This window comes from Rousettus aegyptiacus, unplaced genomic scaffold (genome assembly GCF_014176215.1).
Source record: "Rousettus aegyptiacus isolate mRouAeg1 unplaced genomic scaffold, mRouAeg1.p scaffold_m13_p_8, whole genome shotgun sequence".
In the NCBI taxonomy this organism is placed as follows: Eukaryota; Metazoa; Chordata; class Mammalia; order Chiroptera; family Pteropodidae; genus Rousettus; species Rousettus aegyptiacus.
The window spans coordinates 76913778-76941338 of NW_023416311.1; the positions used below are offsets into that span (position 1 = coordinate 76913778).

The window sequence follows — 27561 nt, forward strand, 5'->3', positions numbered from 1 at the left end:
GGGGGCTCTTCCAGCTTATTCTTCCTCATTTACCTGTCTCCCAAAATCATGGCCAAATGGTTACTGTTGCTGTTAAGAGTGTATCATATACTTCTGGTGTACTGGACAGATGAAAGTTTAAAATTATTGACCTTTACCAGAGAGCTCTCTCTCCTTATCTTCTGCTTGCTGATATTTCCACTTGGAGATCCAATGTGAACCTCAAATTCAATATATCTAAAATTGAACTCACTGTTTTGTTCACACCACACTGATATCCCTGCTCTTGCTTCCTTTGCTTAGTGAATGCAGCATAAAGCTGCCTATGTCCAAAACCTAACATCTTTGATTTATTTCTCCCTCATCTGCCACCCCTCAGCCAACCACCAAGGCAGTTCAACTTACTTCCAAAGTAGCTCAAGAACCCATCCAACCTCTCTGCCACTACCCTAGCCCAGGCCTCCAGCCCTTCTCCCCTGGATTAGTGATTCCCTTTCCTACTCAATTAATCCTGGCTCTAGTTTTATTGCTCCTTCCAGAAAGAGTCCACTTTTGATATGTCATTCCATTGCTTAAATTCCTTCCATGGCTCCCTGCTGTCCTAGAGAAAAACATAAAATTACAACATCCTTCATGATCCGACATTTCTCTAGCAGCAAATCTCACACCACTACTAACAGCTCCAGTTGTACAGAATTTTGGTTCCTGAAAAGTAGTATATTCCTTCTCTTTCCTCAACTCTTCTGATATGATTTTACCTCCACCTCTTACACAGCTGTCCTCATTGAGCTAACTCCTACTTATCCTTCATGGTCTAGTATCAATGCTGCTTCTCTCATAAAGCCACCTCTTAACTCCATGTTAGCACTCCGAGTGCAGTACTTTCCTGGTACAGCGTTGTTCCCTCTTCTAGATTTCAAACTCTACTGTGAACAGGAACTGTGTCTATTCGTTATAGTTGTTCACAATTACAACCATAGCACGTAGGCAGTATAACATGAAATTAAAAGTGTGGACTCTGGAGTCAGACCCAAAAAGTGTCACAAGCTGTGAAAATTTGGGAGTTTCTCAACTCATACTGCCTAGGTTTCCTTACCTGTAAAATGTAGATTACCTTATGAGGCTGTTTAAAGATTAAATATGATATATGAAGTAGTCGGTAAACAGAAATATTACCTATTATTATATAATACAATGCCTATCAAAAAACATTTGATGAATAAATACAGTATTCACAAGTTATTAAAACATTATTTATTAATGCTAAGCTCATATAATTCATTATATTTCCAAATAAAGTTTATAATTCTATAAGGAAGCTTCGGTTTTATTCATGTCCATGGCATTGAAGTTTTATAGCCACCATTTAGTTGAATTATAAAGTAGAATGTTCAAAAAGAATGACCTGTGCCTCACTTTCAGGAACAATTTGTTTATGAAGTCGAATCTGCTCCAGACCAGGGCTTTCAAGAGAATTTGAGCGGGTGTTACAAATCGAGGCAGTTACATTATACCCTGCAGATTGATAAAAGCTGTAGTATTCAAGTCTATTTTCCCCTGAGTTTTCTGGTGCCTTTCGTTTTTGTTTAAATTGAATAACTTTGTAGATCAAAAAAATAATTAAAACACAAGCTAAGATGAAAAAAGCTAGTAAAATGTCAAAAGCTTCATTTAACTTTTCAACTTCTTGTGTACAAATTAAAGATGTTTTCCCTGAAACTGAAGCAGCATCAATTGGTAGAGCACTGTTTTTTTCCAAGTTCAAGTTAACAGAAGAAGTAAGCTGTATTTTCACAGGTAACACTGCAGTAGTCTCTACTGGATTAACGAAGGTATTCTCTTGAAGATATCTATTAGCAGGTGAAGTATGAATTTGTTCCCAGAAAGTAACACTCTCAGTATTTTCCAAATGTTTCCCATTTGTAGTTACTTTATGCAAGGCCATCATTAACGCTGCGGTCTTGTGATGAATATGAAGAGATTTTATAGCCCAAGCTCTGGATACATTTGTCGAAGATGTAATGCAATTTGTCAAGTCAGTCCATTTAATATAATGCAATGCTCTGCCATGCATAGATGGGGGATTCTGACAATAGATGTTTAGGGTAATGGCTGAAGATGCTAGCCAGTCGCCAAGGCCCAATAGTTTGCAGTTACATTCCCAAGGATTAGAATTTGCCTGAAGGTGAATCAATGAAGACAATGGCTTAAGGACCCTTGGATGTAAGTCTGTAAGATTATTAAATGACAGATTAAAGATCTTCAAAGATGCTCCCATTTTTTTCAAATGTATCATTATGATATCAATGCTGATTATTCTGTTTCAATCTAACTTAAGGTAAATTAAATTCTTTAACAAGCTAAATGTGTCAGAATTTAAATTCTCTAAATCATTACAACTTAAGATCAAATGTTTAAGATTTTAATTCCACTAAACCCACCCCTAGTAACATTTTTAATTCTTGAATTTTTCAGGAGGAGATATTCCAAGTTGACAAGTCTTTTAAATGCAAAGGGCTGTATCAGTTCAATATGGTTATGAGACAGAGAAAGTCTTTTAAGACTCTTAAGTACTTCAAATGCATTTGATGGTACTTTTGTTAAATTATTACCTCCTAGATACAAACAATCCAGGTTTCTAAGATGTTGAAAGCCTGAGTCTGATATCCTCAAAATTTTACTGTTTAATAAATCAAATATCCGAAGAACAATCATACTAACAAAGGTACCACTCCCAAGGGCAGTGAGGTGATTTCTTTGTAGATTTAAGTACTGAACTGAAACTAGGTCATTAAACACTCATCTTGGAACAAAAGAGACTTGATTAGACTGTAAACGTAAGTTCCGAAGACTGGAAAGCCCCTCAAATATTCCAGGATCCAAGTGCTTCACAAAATTATTATTTAAATATAGAAAACATTCAAGTGAACAAAAGCTTTTGGATACATATACACAATGCTAGTATTATCCAAAATAATGCTACAAGAGAATGAAGTACTGTTAATTCACTTCTTTTTATATGAGATATATTATTTCCAGTCAGATACAGAAAAACTGTACTTTCAGGAAAATTCTTAGGAATACCTGAAAGGCGTAAGTTACAGCAGTTAATCTGTCTCCCAGTGCAGAACTGGCAGAGATGAACAACCAAGTAACTCTTTGTGGAATAATAATACAAGATAACAGGTAACAAGTAGAAATAGTTGCAGAGAAAAATGAAAATACCCAATATTCTGTAGTCTATTTATTTTATAAGAATCAGCCAATAATACTAAGTATTATAAATCATACTACAGTGAAATAATAAAATAATGAGTTTGGATATGTCCTAGAATTATTAGCATCTCCAGGCCATTAACCCACTGTTAGACAGAATTCTAACTCAAATTTAATGAACTACAAAATAAAATGTTTGCTAAGTTAATTTAAAATATTACAATTGACTATAACAAAAGCACCAAATGATAATGCAGGGTACCCACTTGCCTTTCAGTATAATATGATCCTTTATCAACTTAAAGTCGAATATCAATTAAATAACATTATAATTTATGAAAATACAAAGTCATTACAGAACAATTAAACTCCCTTTGAACTACAGTTTTTCACAATCCAAATTACATTTTGGTTCACCTTAAAGTTTATATTTAAATAAATAGTCTTACCAAGAACAGAAAATTCATATTATTAACACGGCTGATTCAAATCAAGGTTTTCTTTCTAAATCTGAAGAGCAACATTTCTAAACTCCATTTCTTTCTGTGGCACTGCCGACCTCCACCCCTTTACTCTTTTTTTTTTTTAAGTCACAGTTTGCTCAGGAAACACCACTCTTCACATTGGTTCCTCCACAGTCAGTATGTAAAACAGAGGTTTCCATGGATACAGGAAACCAAGAGACAGGAAGTAATTTTATCTGTGTTTCAAAAATATTGTTGAAAGGAAATCTCAGGAACTTATTTTTTCAGAAAGCAGTTAATTTGAGTTTTCCTAAAGCACACACCTAAATATTGCAAAATTTTTTAAATAAGTATTTCTTTTAAAAAGGAAACCTGTACGTTTTATATATTCAGAATGAACAAATTCTGTATATATCAACAGACAGCTATTATATTAAGTAGAAAAAACAAGTTAAAATAAGATGTTAATAGAGCAATATAATTTTGGTGAATTTTTAAATGCATAAAATATTTGCTTGTTTTGAATACGTATTAAGAACTTAAACTTTTATTAAAAAAAAAACAAAGTAATTTAGAATGCTGAGCACAAATGTTACACTATCTCCTTATTTTTAATTTTTCAAAATAAATTTTGAGTATAAAAAATTTTGACTACTACCAATAATACCTTAATACATTAAGATATATGCTTTGGGTTAAAAAATGATATCAAGTTGTATACCAAATTACTGACAACTTGTGCAAGAAAAGTCGGGAAGAGTGAAAAAGGCCCTTTAATGATATTTTATCATTTATACATCTGAATTAGATTTAAATCTTTAAGAATAAAAATGTATCTGTGTACACTGTAATAACTGATGGTAAGGATTTAAAGAGTTATCTATAAATTGTTTATATTTTTATATATATACACGCATACATATACATATATACATATATATTTTTTACCCCCCCGCCCCAACTTCCACCCCTGGTTGCCGTCTCCCCTTAAGAACTGAATCACTGAAGGCGGGGTGTCTTTTCCCACATGCTCGCGATGCCTGGTGCACCTTGGGTATGGACTGTGGCTCCACTGGTGCTCAAACCAAGGACCTTCTGCGTGTAAAGCAGAAGTGCTAACCACTACTCTATGGAACCACCACTATATATTGATTAGCCATAACTTCCAAAAAAGCCGATTGCTGAGGTTTTCTAATTCTGACTTTTATTAATATTACTAATATCCTAAGAATACACTTAAAATATCAGTGATAATATATAATTGTACAATATAATCCTCTTTTGGTATTAAAACAACTTTACTTCATGCCAAGACAATTACTTCAGATTAATGATATGAATTATTTCCATATTAGATGTTTTATAATACCCACACAATTTCTACAATAAAAAATCAGAGATACATACTATATAACAGATCTTTTTCAAATTATTTACGATTCTCACAACTATCCTTTGTGGCTGGCTATTGTTATTTCTATTTTATGAAAAAAGAAATAAAAAAACTACCAAAAAAATAACAGAAAAATGGCATGCATTCGGTAAAAATGGAACAGGAGCTAGGTTTCTCAAGTCTGTTTTGTTACGTATTTTCAATAACATATAAAGTGGAATGAAGTATGTCTCACAGAGTTTTCAAATATGTCAGACAACTTCAAGAGTATGATGAGGTTCAGGGAACACTACCCCAAAATACAGCACCTTGGCATACTGAATATTTTAAGCTGAAGGAGTTTAAGAAAACAGCGGAAGCAGGGAGGTTTCTCCCTGACCTCCTCCACTTCTAGCTACACCCCCAACCCCTCTGTCCTTCTCCCCTGAAAACAGGTTATAAAATCTTTGTGTGAGAGGTGTCCTCCCTATACTGGGAGGAAAGGAGCATCCTTATCTCCAAAGACAAAAGCACTCTGAGTGGAATCCAAACAAAGAGGCCTCACAAAATTTCCCCTACTTTACTACACTTAATCTCATACCCTTTGCCCTTTCATATCTTTCCACGACTTTCCACTCTGCATCAAACCTAGCATAAAAACACACAAGTTTAACAATTTTTTGAGGTCTTCATGTCCTTATGAAGTCTCTAGTGTCATGTAAAACTTATATTAAATTTGTATGGATTTTTTCTCTTTTCTTGTCTTTATTAGTTTAATATACAGACCCAGCCAGGGACTCTAAGAGAGTTAAGGAAAACTTTTTCCTCCCCTACAGTTTGGGAAAAGCCCAAGAAATGTTCCATTGAAATCAAAATAAAATTTAAAGAGGGAAAGCTCCAAGGTAATAAGTAGGAGCATTAATTTTGTCCTCTATTTGTATTAGATCCTAGAAGTAAAAATTTTAGAAAATTATGCCAGGGAAAAGTGACAGAATAAAATTAATCTTATATTATTATAATCTAAAAGGTGAGCTAAACAAAAGTGACTATAACAAATAATAAATCTAAATAATACATTGTAGCTCTCAGGCTGATATCTAGCAAAATTCCGATAACCAAAAAAGTCACAGTTTAGCCTTTCTGTTCATTTAGGAGTTGCTGCTCTTAGACACAAGTGATCACTAGTAGAGAAGACCACAGAAGTTAAAACCTGAAAAACATTGATGCAGGAATGGAATTCTGAGACTTCATCCTACTTGCTATGATCACATCACTAACTAGTGGCAGAACTGGCCACTCAAATTTTAGGTTAGAACTCAAACTTTCCCAGCTTCCCATTCTACTTACTGAAAGATACATTTCCCTGTGTTTTAATTAAATACTGTCATTTCACAGTAATTTGTATTAATTAATTCAAATCTCATGAGCTTCATTAAATCCTATAACATGTTTAGTAAAATCTTCATATAATCTCCAATGCATAATGATTCTCCCCAGTCTGAATTTTGGCATTTTGATTTTGTTCTGGAACAATACATCAAAATGGTTCCTTGTATACCTTTTGTGATTACTACTCATTTTCATTAGAACTATTTCTGAACACTTTCTTCAGCCTCCTAAATCGGCTTCCTCCCTTTTCTTTTCAGGAAATTGACTCAACTGTGTTATTTTTCTCTCATTCTGCTTTTATACTACTGCCTTTTTCTTCAAATAAACTCATGTTTCAGGTATCTACACATATCTATTTTCTTTTCCATTCAGAAATTCCATTACAAATCTGAGACTGCATAAATAAGAGGAAAATATTGATACCATTTTAAAATATACGCCATCTTTATTATTTAGATACATAGCATCTATGTATAAACCAATCAAGGTGGGTTTACATATAAAGAAAGGTTTAAAGTTACTGATCTTATTTATGATCTTAAAAGTTACTTATGGACCCAAGAATCAAAATTTAAAATGGGGTTTATAATAAGGACAATAACAATACAGTAACAACAACACAAAAATATTATCATTTTGCTTAATGTAGGGTAAAATTTTAACAAGAAGCAGTATGTCAATACAGATTGCTATTCAGTTGCAAGGAAAATAAAATAGTAACTACACAGTGGGGAAATCAGAAATTAGCATCATTAATAAAAAGCAAGTGGCCATCTGTGCCACCAGATGTGATATTTCAAGGACACATTACTTATGTAATATTCCAACCAAGAATGCATAACCTGAATCTAATCATAATGAAACATCAGAAGCACTCCAAATGAGGAACATTCTATTCTTCTGAGAGAGAAGGAGAGAGGGATGAGTAGAGGGAGGGAGGAGGAAAGGGAGAGAAGGATAGAGATAAAGGGATTGTGTTCTTCAAAAATGTTAGTCATAAGAGAGAAAAACTCTGGAAATGACATTACAGAGTAAAAGAGACTACAAAGGCATGGCAAGGAAATGCAGTACCTGATCCTAGACTGAAGTGTTTAGGAGTAAAAGGCCATGATCTACGCAACTTACATGAAATGATTCAGAACATAAAGTATCATGTATGTTGTGTGTGTGACATATGTACACACAAAGGGAATGAGTACGAGAGAATATGAGAAAGTATATGAGAGAGAATATGAGACAGAAAAAAGACATGTGTTAATACCGTCCAAGTTCTCATGCTCAAAATTATAGACTAGTAGGGTAGACAAGTCATTTAAAAAGTATTAGACACATCTAAATGTCTTTCAATGGCTGAAGGTGATATATCCATACAATAGACTACTCAGTAATAACAATAAAAAAACCCAAAACATTCTAATGACAAGCCCAACAGCCTGGATGAATTTAAAAGGCATTATGCTGAATGAGAAAGCTAGTCTCTAAAGAATATATACTACCTGATTTCAATTACCTGTCATTCTCAAAAACACAAAATTCTAGTAAAAAGAGGGGAGGATGTGATTCCCAAGGAATAAAACACACATTTGTAGCACAAAGGTGTTTCCTCGGGTGATAAAACTCTTCTGTATTCTGATTGTGGTGATGTTTGTGCAAATCTACGGGTATTAAAATTTAGAGTAATGTATATTCTCAAAAGGCGATTTTACTCTATGTATTTTAATAAATAAGTTTTAAGAACGCTTATATTTTAGAATACAAATGCAAATATTTATGGGTAAAAAATAAAATACAAATAAAAACTACTAGACAAACATGTTTTAAAATCATCAGTTATATAAAAGAAAAACAAACAGTGCTTTGAAAGTATTAGAAATCATATCAATTTACAGAATTTGTCAAGATTCTGAGGCACAAAGGATACTCCACAGACAGAGAGGCGAGCCCGCAAGGCTGGTGTAGAATGACTGAGAGAGAGTAGAATGAGATAAGGCTCAAGAGGTAAGCCAAAAGGCGGAGAGAGACCCTGTAGGGCAACTGGAGGGATGTGAACTAGGAGAGGGATAAGATCGTTTTTGCCTTTAAAAAAAATTGTCGTCTTCTTTTCTGTGGAATATAGCTTGGAGGAGATTAAATAGATGAGGAGAAACCAATTTAGGAGGCTGACACAGCAGTCCAGGAAGAAGACAGGTTATAGTTAGATGGTGGAAGTGAAAATGGAGTAGATGGATTTGAGATACATTTAGATATCTAGTCAACAGCTTTGGTGATGGATTAAAGGTGGGAGGTAAGAGGTAATGGTGTCACGGAAAATTTCCAAGTTTCTGATATGAATAATTGGGAGTTCAGAAGTATGCGAGACTAAGAGGAACACTGTACCGGTTATCACATCTGTAACAATTATACATGATTCAATAACATTACTGAAAGCCTACTGTATGTCAGGCATTATGCTAGACTATAAGAATACTCAAGATAAACGAAATCCTGGTACCTGATCTCAATGAGCTCAAGATATCCTGTGAGAGAATAAATGTTCAATTGAGATATTCACTATAACAATATTTTGGCCATGTAGAGTGTTCTATAAGCAAGCACCCTATGCTTGGTGTTAAGTAGAAGGGGAAAAAAATGTGTACAACATTATCTTAACAGCTAGAATTTATTTACTGAGCACATACCACTTCTCCTGCATTTCTCCAAGTATTTTACGTGTAACAGTTCACTTAAGATACAAAACAATTCAACAGTCTAGTCCCATTCTATAGATGAGGAAAGAGAGAGAAAGAAAGGTTAAGTGCCTTGCTGAAGGTCGCACAGTGAATTTAAGAGCCAGGATTCAAAACTACTCATTGTGGCTCCAGAGAATGGACTCTTAAGCCTTTCACTATATCTCGTTGACATATGGGCTGAATCTCAAAAAAGCCCAGGACGTAAGATACATAAAAATAAAAAGTCAAAAAATTCAAAGAGGCAGAAATCACTTTTAGGCAGAGAAATTGGGAAAAGTTTGACAAATGAAAAACTGGGAGATAAAGAAATGTCAAAGGATGGCAAAGGTTTCATAAGCCAATAAAACTTGAGCCCTTTTACCACCTCAAGTTCTACCCTCTTTCTCCAGTTGCCTTTCACTCTACAGCCTCTTCTCCAAACATTTTTCCTTGATCCACAATAGATACGGGAGTTTATAGGCTCCATCGCTGATGAATGTTAACAAGAGTAGCAAATGCTGATGTCTGGCTGAACATTCAATAATTATTTTAAACATTTAACAACTGACAAATACAAACTGGGTGTCAACTCTATACAACTACTTTGTTAAAAGTAGTCAATTAATGCTTCTCCCTGAGCTGAAATACCTGCCAATTTCTGAAAGGTGAAATGGAGGCAACAACAATAATGGCAAGATAATGAACACTGAGCGATTGCTTGCGTCCATGCACAGGTAGTACGTGAATTAGCTGCAAGAGATAGTATCTTTCCTCAAACGTTGGCACTAATCACATTTGAACAGACCAAATAGGGAAAAGTCTCAGTAAAGTCTAAGTTGGTCCTTCACACAGTTGGTCAAAATGATTGACAATAGTAACATTAATAGTAGTAGTAGTGTTAACTGATAATAGTAGTAAAGATTGATAGAGTAACAACCATTTATTGAATAATCAGAGTTATTCATCACTTCAATTTATTCTAACAGCCCATGGGTGCCAGGAGGTATCACTTCCTCTCACTTGAAACAGGAAATGGGTCCCGAGAGGGAAAATGAGTCCAACGACATACCAATAGTAGGCAAGGGTATGCCCCCAAAGCCAAATGGAGCTTTCCTCCCTATCACAATGTGCCTTTTTCCCTCTGAGACTCCTGAAGAGAATGAAAGCAAAAGCTCAAGGAAAAGAATCCAAAAAGTAAGATGCTCCTCAAGCTATATAGGTCTATTATGTACACAGGAACAATCAAGAAGTACACAGGATTTATGATTTCACTTCTGAATACTATTCTTAGGTTTTTATCTCCTTGTTGATGCTAGCCACTCTACAACAAGTATTTTTCTTTATGGTTTCAGCCACTTTGAGGGACTTGACTCAATATATCTCATTCTCGTTCAGAAACTTCTCTTAGTTTCATTCTAAAACAGTTTAAGATCTTGAACCTCCAAAGTAATCTTATTTGATCACAGATTTGCTTTCCTGGGTTAAATGTTTTAAAAGAAGCTTAATGCCATACAATGGTTGGTGATCAGTTAAGAGTACCCAGTGTCTATCAAATGACTGCCACATTATGAAAACAGTTTATTAGAAGCCTTTATGAAATTTGTAGACATGGCAATGGTCCAAGACGTAAGGAAGGCACTGAGAGTGTAGTCCCAAATTCACACGCAAGCATTCAGGAATTTTCCTAAGGATTTAGGACAGGAGATGGAAGACACAAATAGTTGTTGTTCTAAGAAGCCAGGGTGCAGTGAACAATAATCTGTCCTAAAGGTGAGGAAGTGGGATGTAGAATCAGTGCACAGCACGGTGCCCCAGCACATACTAGAAACTTTAAAAATATTGCTGAATGTTTGTTGCATCAGTATCACAGGCTTAGAAGTAGGAGAGGAAAGTTATGTGCATTTTAGTTCTGCTTTATGTTTCAAGGGTAAAGTTAATTTGTATTGGAAATGAAAACCCAAATGGACTATTGCCACTCGAATTCTAAGGTGAGAGGGTAGAAACACTTCAAAAGTGCAGAACTTATGGGTGTGGGGGGGTGGTGGAAAACATCGGGTTTTCAAAGGACTGCCAGAGGAACAACCTGATGTTCAGCTTTAAAAGAAAAAAAGTTTTAACTATACAAATGTCTAACCAATGTACTGTATACTTGAAACTAGTAAAAACAAGTTTACAAATGATTATAATCCTTCAATAAAAAAATCACCAAGCCCGGGAATTAATAATTCACCTCTTTTTTTCATAGAACTTTTTCACTGCTTTGCAGTGAACATTCAGTTATGGCACCAACTGTTCATTGTCCTAAACCACTTTGTCTATACCCTCCAGCTTCTGTTAGATTAAAGCAAACAAAATTCAGTTTTTGAATATTAACCAGTTCAAAAGTAGGCTTCTATTTAATTTATGCCAGGAGAAAAACCCAGCTTGTAAATTCATAATAAAAACCGAAGGATACATATGAATAACTTAAGTCAAAAAATGAAAACATTAAAATCTGCATTTTAGAGACTTTTTCCCCAGTTGAAATAAAATTATCAGAACCAATAATAACTACAAATTGCATTACATACAAAGGAAAACATTCATACTCCAAAACTCATTCTTTTCAAAGTCTAAGGATATCTATCTCATTTGTAAACCACATATTCAAAAGGAAGATGGGGAAGAGAATCTCAACAGCCGAGGCCCTGAAACTTCAAAGTACTCTTACATTTTCTTTAAATAACAATAAAAGAAAGGGCATCATTATTCAATTTACTCTAGGAGGACTGCTGTTCATTTTATAGTCAACTCTGGCAAAATAAAATGTCTAAAGAACTTTGCTCTTGACAACTCACTGCCTCCTCTTACAAATCACTATACAATCAGATAATACAAACTAGGTTGGAAATCAGTTCAAGCTCAATTTTGAAGGGGATAAAAAAGAGTAGTAATAAGAGCAACCACCATAAAACGCAAACTCCACATTGTAAGTTCCATGAGGACAAGGACTACATCTGTTTTGCTCCCCATAGTAATCTGATCGTCTAGCACTCCACAGATGTTCAAAAAGTATTTGATGGAAGTGGGAGAGAATGACCATTCAGCTAAGGGGTAAACAATAAGTGTGCCTTCTGCCACTGATTCTATATGTAGTATACTAGAGGGAACACTGAAATAGCTCAGCCAAAGCTTGATTATCATGTTTGTCAACTGCACACAAGAAGTAGAGGAAAAAATGTTTTCTATCAGACCTCTCCCACTGGCTTCTCCTGTCTGGACTGCAGAAACACACTAGACGTTGATATACATATATAGTTTTTTAGTGGCAACTGTTACTCACAATTCCCAGGACAACTTTAGTTAGTAACTTGAATTCCAACACCAGTTCAATCTACTAACAGAAACCCATTTATAAAATCACAAAAGATTATACAAAAGATTAAAATCATGATCATATCAACAGATGCAGAAAAAGCATTTGAAAAAATCCATCACCCATGATAAAAACTTTCAGCAAAGTAGGAATAGAGGGAACATACCTCAACATAATAAAGGCCATATATGACAAACCTATAGCTACCATCATATTCAATGGGGAAAACCTAAGGCATTTTCTTTAAGATTGGGAACAAGACAAGGATGTCCACTTTTACTACTTTTATTCAACCTAGTATTGGAAGTCCTACCTACAGCCATCAAACAAGGAAGAGAAATAAAAGCCATCCAAATTGGAAAGGAAGAAGTAAAACTGTCATTATTTGCAGATGACATGATACTGTAGAAAGAAAACCTTAAGATTCCACCAAAAAAACTGTCAGAACTGGTAAATGAATTCAGTAAAGTAGCAGGATACAAAATTAACATTCACCAATGATGAACTATCAGAAACAGAAATTAAGAAAACAATCTTATCTACAGTTACATCAAAATACCTAGGAATCAATTTAACCAAGGAGGTAAAAGACCTGTACTCAGAAAATTATGTCATTGAAAAAAGAAACTGAAGATATAAATAAATGGAAGCATATACTGTGCTCGTGGACAATAAGAATTAACATCATTAAAATGTCCACGCTACTCAAAGCAGTCTATAGATTTAATGCAACCCCTATCAAAATACCAATGGCATTTTTCAGAGAACTATAACAAATAATCCAAAAATCTATATGGAACAATAAAAGATCCAAAACAGCCAAGGCAATCTTGAGAAAGAAGAACAAAGTTAGAGATATCACACTACCTAATATCAAATCATATACTACGAGCTTATAGTAATCAAAACAGCATACATAGTACCGGCATAAAGATAGACATAGCGAGCAATGGAGGAGAATAGAGAGCCCATAAATCAATCCACATCCATACGGTAATTTAATTTATGACAAAAGAGGTAGGACTATATGATAGGATAAAGACAATCTCTTCAATAAATGCAAAAAAATGAAATTGAACTTTTTACAGCATATACAAGAATAACCTTAAAATGGATCAAAGACTTACATGTAAGATCCAAAATCATAAAATTCCTAGAAGAAAACAAAGGCAGTTAACTCTCTGGCATTGTTCTTAGTAATATTTTTTCTGTTATATCTCCTTGGTCAAGGGAAACAAAAGAAAAAATAAACAAAGGGGACTACATCAAAATAAAAGGTTTTGCACAGCAAAGGAAACCATCAATAAAACGAAAAGACAATCTATGAATGGAAGAAGATAATTGCCTATAATACATCTGACAAGGGGTAAATATCCAAAATTTATAAAGAACTCATAAACATTACAACAACAAAAAAACAAACAATCCAATTGAAAAATGGGCAGAAGACCTGTAGGTATTTCTCCAAAGAGGACATACGGATAGCCAATAGATACATGAAAAGAAGCTCAAGGTCACTAATCATCAGAGAAATGCAAATTAAAACCACAATGAGATATCATCTCACACTTGTCAGAATGGCTATCATAAATAAATCAAAAATGACAAGTACTGGCAAAGATGTGAAGAAAAAGGAACCCTTGTACACCATTGGTGCGATTGAGAATTGGTACAGCCACTATGAAAAAGTCTGGAGGTTCCTCAAAAAATTAAAAATGGATCTACCTTTTGACCCAGCAATTACACTTTTGAGTATTTATCCAAAGAAAACCAAAATACTAATTCAAAAAGATTTATGCACCCCTATGATCACTGCACTATTTACAATAGCACAGATATAAAAGCAATGTGAGTGCCCATCAATAGACAACTGGATAAAGAGGTTGTCAATGAAATATTACTTGGCCACAAGAAAATAAAATTTTACCCTTTGCAATGAGATGGATGGTCCTAGAGGATATTATGCTTAGTGAAATAAAACAAAGACAAACACCATATGATTTTACTTATACATAGAATCAAAGGAACAAAGTAAATGAACAAACAAAAAGGAAAATCAGACCTATACAATGTATGGAAATCTGTTATTTGAAATTATCCTTTGTTCTAATCCACTCCGTTAGAACAGGTAAGTCATGATGGAGACTTTGATTAATCACTTAGAAATAATCAGTCTTGAAGTCTCTCATTTTTTTTTAATTATGAGAGATGATAAGTATAAATAAATATATCCACCAATGACTTTCAATTCAAAATTAACCATCATTATAATGGAAATAATAAATGATGCAAAAGGATTTTCAGCATTTACTGAATGCCTTGGGAACTTCTTTAATTATACACTATTTGTATAGCTTGTGCATATTGTATTTTTTTAATTGTAGCACTGTAGAATACTATAAATTATTTATTATTCATTACAGTAAACTGACTTCCCAAGCATTAAAATAAAAATTTAATTCCAAATCCCACAATCTCACATCGCCACTTCTCTAAATTTATTAAAATATATTTAATGCTCGAATGACTAACTTAAATTTAAATGATACATCCTTTCAAAGTAATACATCTAAATTCATTCCATACTTTTTTTGGAGAGGTTATTAACAAAATTTATATTTAAAATGAATTTAATAAACAGATTAAAAGTCTGCCTAAAGTAGCCCCATTCAAAGAATTCCTAATTTGCAACAATATTATAAATCACAGTATACACAAAAACTCCCCTTTTTAGGGCTGTTAAATGCAAATATGTTTTTACAATGTGCTAAAATGGCAATATTGAAGAATGATCTATTTACTTCAAGTAGCACTCTAAAGAGTAACCAAAAATTACGCTATACTTCTTATCAAGACTGACAAATTGAGAAGTCAAATTAGCTCAATTTTTCAGGCATAAACATTCTTTAGAAGTTCTGAAAAATTTTATCTGGTTGAGAGGGAAAAAAATGACTCAGACTATTACAGTATAAGTATTTATTAAGTTCATGCAATTCTTCATTCAGTAAAGTTACTGTATACCTATTGTGTGTTAGGCATGGTGTTAACAAGAGATGGTTAATACTCAGTGTATTAATTATGCCTTTTTATTTTCTGTATGCTGATGTTTTAACAGATGGCACCATGTAGACCCTGGAAAGATTGCTCCTCTTAGGGCCAGACAATTCTCAGAGATAGTAATATTGGCCTTTAACCATATAAGTCATATGTAAACCAACTGATCCAGAGCCCATACCCAACTACTTCCTTTATCAGCCTCTTATTCTCCAGGCCACTATCTCCTTTCCTTAATTACTTTAGGGCCAGGTACCAGACAATTTGTGATAGCCCATCCACCTAGAACCTGCTGAAATTAGCTAAACTAGCCAATCCGTAGGCTGCTAATCCTGGCTTTCACAATCCTTCCCCTGGAAACCACAATAAAGGCTCTTGCCCACACTTTCCCTTCCCTCATGCTAGCTCATCAGCCCAGGTGTTTCTCTTGTGGGACTCTGCATGTTCCCTCTTCTTGGAAATTGTGAATAACAAACTGTCTTTCAATGGTACTTGTTCCCTGATCTGCTGACCTCACAATATCTTAAAAATAATAAAAACTACATTTTAAAGCACTCAAAACCTACTCATATTCAGTAATATTTATATTCAGTAATATTTATTGAACAAATAACTTAATAAGGAAAAAATGAATATGGATGTCAAACAAGCAAACACTAAATGAAAAATTAAAGACCTGAATCCTAGCATTTTCAATATGCGACAGGCTGGGCAACAGCAAAATGGATTTGCTTATTCTGTATCTGCAGACAAGCATGCGCTAACACCTTAGACTCTTCCCAAGACATCTATCTGCCCAAGAACTAGCCCTTTCAAAACACAGATCAAATGCCAAATGCAAAGCTTCTGTTATCAGAAAGTACCAAATCTTTACCCTTAAGCTCTACTAGCATGTGTATGTAATACTTGCTTTGTACTTCTGAAATACTGTTATCACTTACTGTCCCTTCAAGTTTAACAACTCTTTTGTATACTTCCAAAAATAGAACTATGCATTTCTCAAGGGCAATCAATGTCCATGCCTCATAGCTCTCTGTAGCTACACAATACTTAGTTCAGTTTTTTATACACAGCAGATTTTCAATACATATTTTAATGCAATAACCTACAATTCTAACGAAATTCACCAATCACATACAAAAACTGATATAATTGTGGTTACACTAACACAAATGCCTCTGCTGTCTCTCAATGCCTATATAACCATTACAATTACCTTTGTAAAATCACTATGGACAGCTTCCAAGATTCAGTCAACCAAATATATCAATAGGGAAAATATCGAAATCAATAAGAGGAAAAAATACAATAAGGAGTAGGTAAAGTATTTCTATAAAGTATTTCTAAGAGCCTAGATCACTGCACCATATTTTATCCATAGGGAAATTTAAATGAGTTATTTCTAATTCAAAAAAATAAACTAGGCTAACTACAACCATTATAAAGGTAAAAATAAAGATGTTTATCAAGGAAAAAAAAATCCCCAAAGACACTAGTGATTTCTGTGATTTCCTGCTCTCCAGATTTTTCCCTAGTTCTTTTTTGACAATCCAAAGTAACTGCAAAAGAACTACATTTATAGTAAAATCACTCTCCTAAGTAGAGAGTAAAAGCATCCAAAGAAAGATCCACAGAAATCAAAAAGTAGCCATTTCCTTGAAGACAATGGCCTAAATGTGTGGGTCCTTTCTGAATATCAACAAAGTGAAATTTTCTCTTCTGTCTCTGCCATCAAACCTCTCTATTTCTCTTCCTCTCTATCATTGAAAATGGGGCAGAGGAAGGTGGAGATACATGGGTCTAAAATGTTGGGGATCCAGAATTTACAAAGCTGACTTTTGGTAGTGTACTATTACAGAATTTCTTTTGGCTTTTCCAGATAGCACTATGCAACATTCTTAAAAAAATAATACTCTTAAATGAAAACTTTAAACAAAACAGTCACTAGAGAAAAACAATTCGGTCTGTGTCTATGCACAAATTGACTTAACTGACATATTCAGCTAGAATAAGAGGCTTTTACCATACCAGAAATTCAATTCCCACAGAACAACAGATTTCTTACAACCTTCATAACTGCTGAATCCCAGGAAAGTAACGCTATTTGTCAGTATATGTACAGAATATTTCAGTGTCTCTATGAAAATGATATTGACATGTGGAAGAATCAGTCTGATAATGAAAAACAGTGTCAGGTATTAATTTAAAAATAAGCTTCCTTTGGTAGAATACATCAATTTTTTCATGCTTAAAACATAGAATGTATTTTTTATACAGTATGAAATGTGATCTAGCAATACTAAATGTAGCAGCTATTGTAGCAGTAATAAAAGCAAGTAATACCTATTGAGTTCTTGACATGAATTATATAAAAGCAACTAACATTATATAAACATCCACTGAATTCTTAGTTCAAATTACTTTCACAATAATCCTACAAGAGATATATTAATCTCATTTTAAAGTTGAAGAAACAGATGTATAACTTGCCCAGAATCACAGTTAAAAAGTAACAGAACTTGGGTAGTAAAATTCTTAAAACACTAATGTATATATTTACTGATGATATTCAGGGGTTCCCAAATCAGCAAACAGTAATCAATCAATTAATAGTCAAAAGCCTTTGTGTCAAGTAAGCTTCCCAAAGGTGAATAATGATATAGCAGAACCAGTTAAAAGATGTTTCTACACAATACAATACTACTTCACTCACACTAGCATGGCTATAATCAAAAAGAAATAATACAAGTATTGGCAAGGACATGGAGAAATGTATAGAGTAGACACAAGCAAATTCATGTATCATTAAGTTAGTAATAGTGCACAATACTAAAAAAAGATCATCAAGCAGAAGGTGACATTCTTTAGAACATATATAGTTACACACATTGCTTTTAATGAATTAATGAACTAGTCCATATACCTAAAAATGTACTGAATTTAAAATGAATGTATGCACACACAGAGACTAAAGCTTTTAGAACTTTGTACTATAGTAGGTGGGTGGGTGGGTAGATGGGTGAATGGATGGACAGAGAGAGGAGAGAGAAAAAGAAAGGTATGAAATAAAAACAGCTAACTTCATCTATCCAGACTTTTTGACTTTACATATGTAAATTCACTACAATACTCTTATCAGAAAGATATTAGTATCCCTTTTTTAAAAAAATAAGAAAATTTAGGCACAGGAAAGTTAAGTTAGTTGGCCATGGTCATTTGCAAGTGACTATTGGCAGTGGGATTTGAGTGTGGTTCTAAAGTCTGTAGTTTTTACCAAATTTCTGGACCAGAAGTAGTAGATTAGAGTAAAAGAGAGTTTAACAGTTTCCTCAACGGTCATTCTTTACAGGAGTGATTATAAACTGGAGGTGGAAGGTTCTACTGGCACATCTAATAGGTAGAGGTCAGGGATACTGTTAAATATCCTATAATGCACAGGACGGCCCTATAACAAAGAATCAGCTAGCCCCAAATATCCCTAGCACTGTGGTTGAGAAATCCTGCTTTAGAACAGTGTATTACTGCATTTGAAAACCCATTACAATAAAAGAAGAAAGTAACATTTCCCAATTTAGCCTGATTAAAAAAATCATTATCACCATTATCCTCCAAACCTGCTTATTTCAGGCAAGGGAAATGTTATACTGCAAAGCTTAGAAGAAACACAGGAATAGCAAATTACTATTACATGGGAGATTAACCAGGAAATATCACTAAGGATGTGGAAGGGGGGAAAATTCCCAAGCTCCAACAAATACATAGTTGTTAGCAGAAGAGAGATTACAATAGGAAATCATAAAACTGCTGACTTAAATGTCAACATTACCTCCCCCTAGAGCATGTGAATATATGTCATGGGTAATGACTATGTGGCGTATTTCTAGAGCAATTAAGTTTTCTTTTTTTTTTGTTTTTCAAATCATTGTGTTTTTTGTATCTACCAATGTTTCTTTAGTCAGTAATCCATTAGGAACATCTTAGAGTTAAATAAAATTTTGTTACCACATTATTTAAGACTTTCTTGGTACCCATAGAATAACTTGAATTCATTACTGTCCAATAAATTTTTCAATATTTCAGTTTATAAACAAAAATAAGATATGACCTTCCTATCATAAAGCTATTTCTTCACAACTTTTAAATATGAAATTTTAATGTTTAAGACATAAAATTAAATATCGAAGCAAATAGTATTCTCATAAAAATGTAAACAAATATGTTTAATTAGATCACTTTCTATACTTCTTAACCTGTATCAATTCTAGTTTACCTCAACAATCTCAGTACTCTATATAGACAGTACTCTAACATGCTTTATTAACTTTAATATTTTTAATATTTTTTCCATTAATTTATTCAAAAAATGTTCAGTATTGACAAGATTCTTTAACGTTTCCATTTTAACGACCTCAAAAGTTCTCGAGCCACTGGTTTTCCACCAAGAGAAAGGGAAACCAATAAATTAAAATAAAGGTAGCTTGAATTTGGCTTTGAAAAATAAATAAGATGGCACTCAATTTCACAGTGAGGAAATATGTTGGTTTTATGTAAGTCCACCTGAGAAGCAACATCACCTGGCAGTTAAAAGAGCAAGCCCTGGCTTCAAGATGCTCACATGCCAGACTCTAGGCAAGCTACTTAACATTTTTAAGCTATTTTTTCTCTACAAAAAGAGAACAATCATGCCTATGCCTTGGGACTACATTACAAATTAAATGAGATATAAATGCAAAAGCACTTAGTAAAATATAAAACATGTAATAAGTGCTCAATAATATTAGCTACTGTTATGGTCTGAGGACAAAATAATTACCTATGTTCGTAATCCAAATTACCATACTTGAATCAGACAAAAATTTTTAAAGGGCTTCTAAAGCTAACTGGATTTATTTTACTAATTTATCACTAAGATGCATATGCTCTAAAAAGTCCCTAAGATATAAAGATCTAATATATTATCATTATTCTTCTTACACAATGTCATCTAAAGCCCTACTTTTATGCCTTTAAAATTAAAATTACTCCCAAGAAAGAAAGATAAAAGACAGGGATAAAAACAAAAACAGATATTCTTTCCTGAATTTCCAAATCAAAGCATTTCATATTTGCTTTACAGAAATGAGAATTTTAACAATGTCTGCCAAGTATAATTTAATGACTTCACCTACATATGGAGAAAAAAGACAAGTTGCAAGCTTCTTTATACAGAATCCAAAACAGATAAAAAATTATGTGACATACTTAATTTCCAGGAGGATAATATAATTTATGAAGTGCTACTCCCATTGAAATATTATATATTTAATGTATCTATATAAAAAGGACCCAAAGTAAATCTAATAAAATCTAATTATTTAAAAAATGGAAATTCAGAGGAAAATGAAAGAAATTAGTAAAATGAATATGATCATTAAACTGCAGTGCCCACCACTCCCATTCACATATTTTTAGATCTAGACTCACACTTGCTACATCATTATCTACTATAACAAAATTAGAGTACATATATGTTAAACATTGCCAACAACACATAGCAATACCAAATTGCCAAAACAGTGCTAATATTCTGATGCTTTAAAGAAACAAATTTTAAGGAAACATTTCCTCACCTATTATCAGATGGCAGAAGAGAAAGCAAAGCCAAAGCTGAAAGTTTTCTCCTTTCAGGCTGGGTAATGTTGTCCATGCGATCAACCCACATTTCAATCATATTTCCCAAAAGCTGGTCCATCTGAAAAAAAAAAAAAAAACCAAGTGGCATCTCATAATATTTGAAATGCTATTTACTTATGGATAAGTACTGCTAAAGGCTAAAATTTCATAAGGTGGTTAAAGATCGATTCCAGCAAACCAGAGAATTAGAATACAAGAATTTGGAGCAAGTTTTGAGCTGGAAAAAAATAATTTGAGCAAACCAGAAATCAACTCTAATTAATCTTGAGAGCCAATTAACTAAGAGAACTATACAAACTTATTTGACTCAACTATGTCAAACTGGACACGACACTGAGGTGTCCAATTGTTTGATCAAATACTAGTCTAGATGTTGCTGTACAAGTCTTTCGTGGATGTGATTAACATTTACAATGAGTTGACTGTAAGTAAAGGAGATTACCCTAGATAATGTGTGTTGGACTTCATTTAATCAGTTCAAAGTCTTAAGAGCAAAAACTAAGATTTCACAGAAAAGAAGAAATTTGACCTCAAGTCTATCCATCAGTAGATGATTGGATAAAGAAGATGTGGTACATATAGACAATGGAATATTACTCAGCCATAAAAAAGAATGAAATCTGGCCATTTGCAATAATACAGATGAACCTAGAGTGTTATTTTAAGTGAAAAGTTGGACAAATACCATACAATGTCACTTATATGTGGAATCTAAAAAACAAAACAAACAAAATAAAACAAAAAAAAATGCATAGATACAGAGAGCTGCTAGTTGTCAGAGGGGAGCAGGGTGGAGACTTGGGCAGGAAAGGAAAGGGGACTGATTACAAAGTACAAACTTCTGGTTATAAAATAAGTCACATGAATGTAACATACAGCACAGAAAATAAAGTCATTAACATTATAATAACTATGTCTGATGACAGATGGTTATTAGACTTATTATGATCACTTTCTAAGATATATACATGGTGAATCACTATGTTGTCACCCGGAACTAATATAATACACAGAAATCCTGACTGAGTTTTCAGCCTGCCATGCAAAATTAGAACATGCCAGTCCCTACAATCATGTGAGCCAATTCTTAAACTCCTGTGTGCTTGCATGCACATGTTTACACACACATATTCTCTCTTTCATTATCCACACACACACAGTTTCCCTTTCATTCTCTTTTTACACACACACACACACACACACACACAATTGGTTCTATTTTTCTAGAGAACTCTTACTGATAGTTAAAAATCTATAAAGTAAGACATGACCCAGTATACTGATCATGTAGACTGAAAGTGGATCTTAAGGTCTGCTTATAAACACTTGCCCATTTCTAAAACCTTTTATAAAATGCACTTAATATCAAAATATATACCTCATTGATTTGGTAACATAAAATCAACCTTATGTTCCCACACTCTTCTACTTTTTTGCTTCTACATTTTTTCCAAAAAATGCTTCCACAAATTTTTTAAAATAATAAAAAGTCAAGAAAACACTTATTAGTTCAAAATAATTATTTATACTTGAGTTCTACAAACTGTGCTGCATCTTAAGATGCCACAGTGAACTCACGGAATATTTAAAATTGAGAGAAACACAGACATCTGTCTGATACTGCCAAGAACTACTAGCTCAAGACATTCCCAGTTTTAACATTATACTCCTTTCAATGACTTCTTATCTTTGCAAAGTACTACAACAAAATCAAATAGAATAGAAAATGACAGTGGAGCTGTCCAATCTAATTCTAGGGTTTGAGAATTTGGGGTAGTGCCCAATAGATATATGTATTCCATTAGTCAATAATTGTGGTTATTGTATTTAAGAATGAAAACAAAATATTACTCTTAACTTTTAGGTTTTGTGTTTTTTTTCAATAGCTATTAAGTTATTAGGACATTAATACATAAGAAGTTGTTTGGACCTAACTACTTAATAAAAGGAACTATGTTTCTTTTGGCCTAGGAACACTTTGAAAATATTACTAACACATTAAGAGCACCATAAACAAAGACAGTTTGGTAATTTCTGATTTATATCATGGTGTCTTCAATTCATATTTAATTTGGAAATAAATGGTACAAATGCTCAACAGATTTACTGCAATTAATATCTAGTAAGCAAGATTTAAAAAACAGATTATAATCATTATAAAAGCAAATAGCGAGTTATCTTTAAAACGTAATTATACAACTGAAGCTACGGTAATAAATCTGGTTGAAATGAAGATGCAATCAGTAAAGACAGATATCTCTGTAGCCTAATTTTATAATTATTTCCTTTATTATAAAAATATTTAACAGTACATAACAGTGAATTTGTGGGGACTTTAATCAAACAATTAGAATATGAGGGGTCAGCAACTGTTTCCTGTTAGGGGCCAGAGGGTAAATATTTAAGGTTTTGTGGGTTATCTGGTCTTAGTTGAAACTATTCAACTCCCAAAATCTGTCATAAACAATATGTAAACAATGGGCACGGATGTGTTTCAATATAAAATTTCATATAACTTTCACATGTCATAAAATGTTACTATTATTTACTTTTTCAAACATTAAAAAATTGTAATAACTGTTCTTAACTCATAGACTTTACAAAACAAGTAGCGGGCTGGATCTGACCCATTGGTCGTAGTCTGTTGACCCTGGTACTATATAAGCAGGGCCATAGCTAGGATGGAACAAACATCCCTGATAAATGTATAATTTCCAATTATAGAAACATCTTAAAAAGATCTAACTGAAGCTTAGAGGATTGGGGCAAAATTACCCAGAGTTGTTTAAGGTAGAATCAAAAAAGATTAGGAATTAACTAAAATAAAGTGAGAGGCTGGGAAGGAGTGTTCTCAGTAAAAGGAACAGCCTGTATGCAAGGACTCTGAAAAGGGAGGGAGAAAGGTCTTTCCAAGAAATTGAAAAATGTTCTAAGCAGTGAATGGCTGGATCATGGAGTGCTAAAAGGAGGCTAAGAGATAAAGCGAAAGGATAAAGAACCAGATTATAGCAGGCCTCTGTAGGCGAAACTACATTAGAGAGTTTGGATTTATTTCTATATCTAAAAGAAAGACACTGAAGAAATCTGAAAGAAGGGAAAGATAAAACCATATGTATATATTAGAAAACTTAACTTAGTTGCTTTGAAGTAAACAGTTGATAAGGTAGCAAAAATAGATATACATGAGGAATAGTATTCAGCCTTAAAAAAGAAGGAAACTGACATATTGCTCTTAATATGGCTGAAACTTCAATACATTATGCTAAATGATATAAGTAGTCACAAAAAAATAAATACTTTATGATTCCACTTATCTCAGGTACTTAGAGTAGTCAAAATCAGACAGGAAGCAGAATGGCTGTTACCGAGGGCTAGGGGAAGGGGAGAATGGGAGTTATTATTTAACGGGTAGAAAGGGTCAAGTTTTACAACAGTGAATTAAGATGAATGGTGGTGATGATTGTATAACATTATGAATACATTTAATATCATTGTTCTGTACACTGGAAATGGTTAAGAGGGTAAATTTTGTTCTGTGTATTTTATCACACTAAAAAAAATTAGGAAAAACTTTTGATATAGTTGACAGCTTTTCCTTCTCTTCCCATAGCACGTTAGACATATCTCTATCATAGTATTTACAATATTAATATAACATATAATATTAATAATATAATTGAAATTACCTGTTTAAGTACTCTCTCCTTTAAAAGAGTACTATAAGCACATCAAAGCGAGTGTTTCCAGTGTCTAGTGGAAGTGCCTGTTCTAGAATAAATAGGAGGCAGCTGAATGTGGTCACTGAAATATCAGGCTCAGAAGTTAGGATACTGGGGTCTATATACCAACTCCATCATTTACTAACTGTGCAAACTTGAGCAAGTCACTAACACTCTCTAAGACACAGATTTCTCATGTGTGAGACAGATATAAAATAATTTCATTGGGTTGTTGTGAGGATTTAGAGTAACATATGAAACGTATGTTATTGTTAAATGTATTGTTATTAAAATCATTCAACAAATTTTACCAAACTCAACTGCAAAAATTCTTAACTATTTAACATTATCCCATCACAGTGAAATTTAATAAAGCTAAAAAAAGATTTCTCCTATCCATCAAAACAAAGGCTAGGATCTTTCATTAGATTAGTTTAATTCTAGAAAAACTATGTGCATTCTAAAATTTGTACTTTGTTACTCTGGATTTCCTTGAGGCCAAAATAGTTATATTTATTTCAGCACACAAACTAAAAGATTTAACAAAATGCCTCCATTCTAGAGATATCAGTGAGGCACATTCCTCCTTCTATATTTAATAAATCTTAACAGACTAATGACTTAAAACATAAAAACCATTATTTTAATATAATGTTTTAGTCCCAAATAACCAACTCACTTAAGAACCTATTCCATACTTATTCTGGTGACTGGTTTTAGTTATGGTGTTTTTAAAATAAGCTTTTGGGGGAAAAAAGTCATTTCCCACAATCGTGATAATGGAAACTCATTGCATAGCAATGAGAAAAAGTTAAAGAAATGAAACATAAGCACTACATAATAATATGTAAAAATCCCAGTTTCATTTTATGTATGCTTATGGCTAAGCAGAATAAAATTGAATATTTTGAGAGAAAACAGAATATAAGTTTCAACTGCCATTCATATTCTTTTTTCTTCCTTCTCCCAAATTATAGGTACAATGTAAGTTATTAAAGATTTAAAATATAAAAGTTTAAATACTATAGGACTTTTATAAGATCATTATTTCACCAAATTATTACCAATCTTTATCTGAATAAAGACCTCCTTCAATTTAAGTAATCAGATTCTTACCTCCTGATTGAATTTATGTGCCATCTCAGTAAGAAGTGAAGAAAAGAAACTAGTGTTTTGCAGCAGGACTCGACCCATAACTCCGAGATACGTTGACATCACTACAGGATACCTCTACACAATTAAAATACAGCACACGGAAAACTGTGTTAAGGTACAAGTATAAAAAATTATAAATAATCACTTAAAGAGTAATAATCAACAGGGATATGCGATAGCAATATTCGCCTTCACATTGCTTCTATAATACAGAACAGAGAAAAAATATTTACCAATAGCACATTTATATATTTATATTACTTTAAATGCTCCTAACATACATAGTTACATGGATCTACTAGAACAAAACTGGCATTTTCACATATTCAGTATGTAACAAAACCAGCACTATTTTTTTCCCATTCCTCTGCTTCAAATCTTTGTGAATGACTGTATGTGCATATGAACGAAAGAGATCATATAGCAAAGGAAATCTATTTCTTCCTATGAGGACCACTAAAAATACAAAGCTGTGTGACTACCTGAAATTAACCCAATTCAAAATAATGAAATATTTTTTAAAGCTTTCCTTTCATATCTAACAATGAAGAACACATAATTTTCCAAAGAAGTAAAAAAAAAAAAAAAAAAAAAAAAATTAAAACTAGTACCCTATAGTCCAATACTGTCCTTAGAAGCTTAAGAAAAATCTTACCTCCCCTTCTATAATACCTCTGAAAACACAGGGTAGAATCGGTTGAAACATCTGTGGGCCTAATACTGGGTTTACTTTAAGGGCATTTTCCACAACCTAAAAACCAGAACGACACATTGGCAATACTTAATAATGTAAGTCATTGCTTCATGCATAACAAAAGTAAAGAAAACAATGTATTAAATAACACACACCAAATCTGAGATACACATGAGTACATGAGGTATTATTCCAGATTCTTATACTAGACACATTTTTATAAAATAATCCATTAAAAACTTCAATTCGATACAAAGTATGTAATGTTTAGACACAGCTATACACCTTACACAGAACTATAATTAATCATATTCTGATTACAAAGGTATGTTGTTAATGTAATTCTTATGTTTGCATTTTAAATAACACAAAATATTGCACTAATAGAAACAGCAAAAGATATTTCAGAAGTATTGGCTTTTAATAGTGAAAAGGAAAGTTAGTAACAGCAACTAACTTTATACAATGTCCAAAAACAAATCTACATTTAAACTTAATAAAGTGGATAGAAAAGGGTACATTGCATATATATAGCATATTTATTAAATGTGAAATAATCTCATTTCCTTTTTAGTATAATCACATAGATTATTAACCATGAGCATTGACTGTTATAGGTGAAAATGAAATAAATTACTTTTATATGATTAAGATGGATTCCCTCTACAGCAGTCCCCAACCTTTTGCACCAGGGACCAGTGCTCCTGTGAGAATCTAATGCCTGATGTTTTGAGGCAGAGCTGAGGCGGTGATGCTAGCACTGGGGAACGGCTGCAAATACAG

General features: G+C 33.2%; 2 protein-coding genes across 6 annotated transcripts in view; both read right to left on the reverse strand.

Moving 5' to 3' along the window:
- Nucleotides 1-27561, reverse strand: part of IPO11 (importin 11) — a 161588-nt gene that overhangs the window by 34943 nt on the left and 99084 nt on the right. For 3 of the 5 annotated variants that reach the window (XM_036225230.1, XM_036225234.1, XM_036225231.1), the window contains exons 25-27: nucleotides 26740-26835; nucleotides 26046-26159; nucleotides 21147-21268 (exon numbers count right to left, since the gene is read on the reverse strand). In XM_036225230.1, coding sequence (XP_036081123.1) covers nucleotides 21147-21268; nucleotides 26046-26159; nucleotides 26740-26835 — 332 coding nt within the window. Of the gene's footprint in view, nucleotides 1-1218; nucleotides 2209-21146; nucleotides 21269-24916; nucleotides 24979-26045; nucleotides 26160-26739; nucleotides 26836-27561 lie in introns of those variants that run through there. The other 2 variants (XM_036225232.1, XM_036225233.1) reach the window with 2 other exon arrangements.
- On the reverse strand, nucleotides 1219-3634 carry LRRC70 (leucine rich repeat containing 70). Its single transcript, XM_016137040.2, has one exon. The coding sequence runs from the start codon at nucleotides 2273-2275 to the stop codon at nucleotides 1355-1357; it is 921 nt and encodes a 306-aa protein (XP_015992526.2). The 5' UTR covers nucleotides 2276-3634; the 3' UTR covers nucleotides 1219-1354.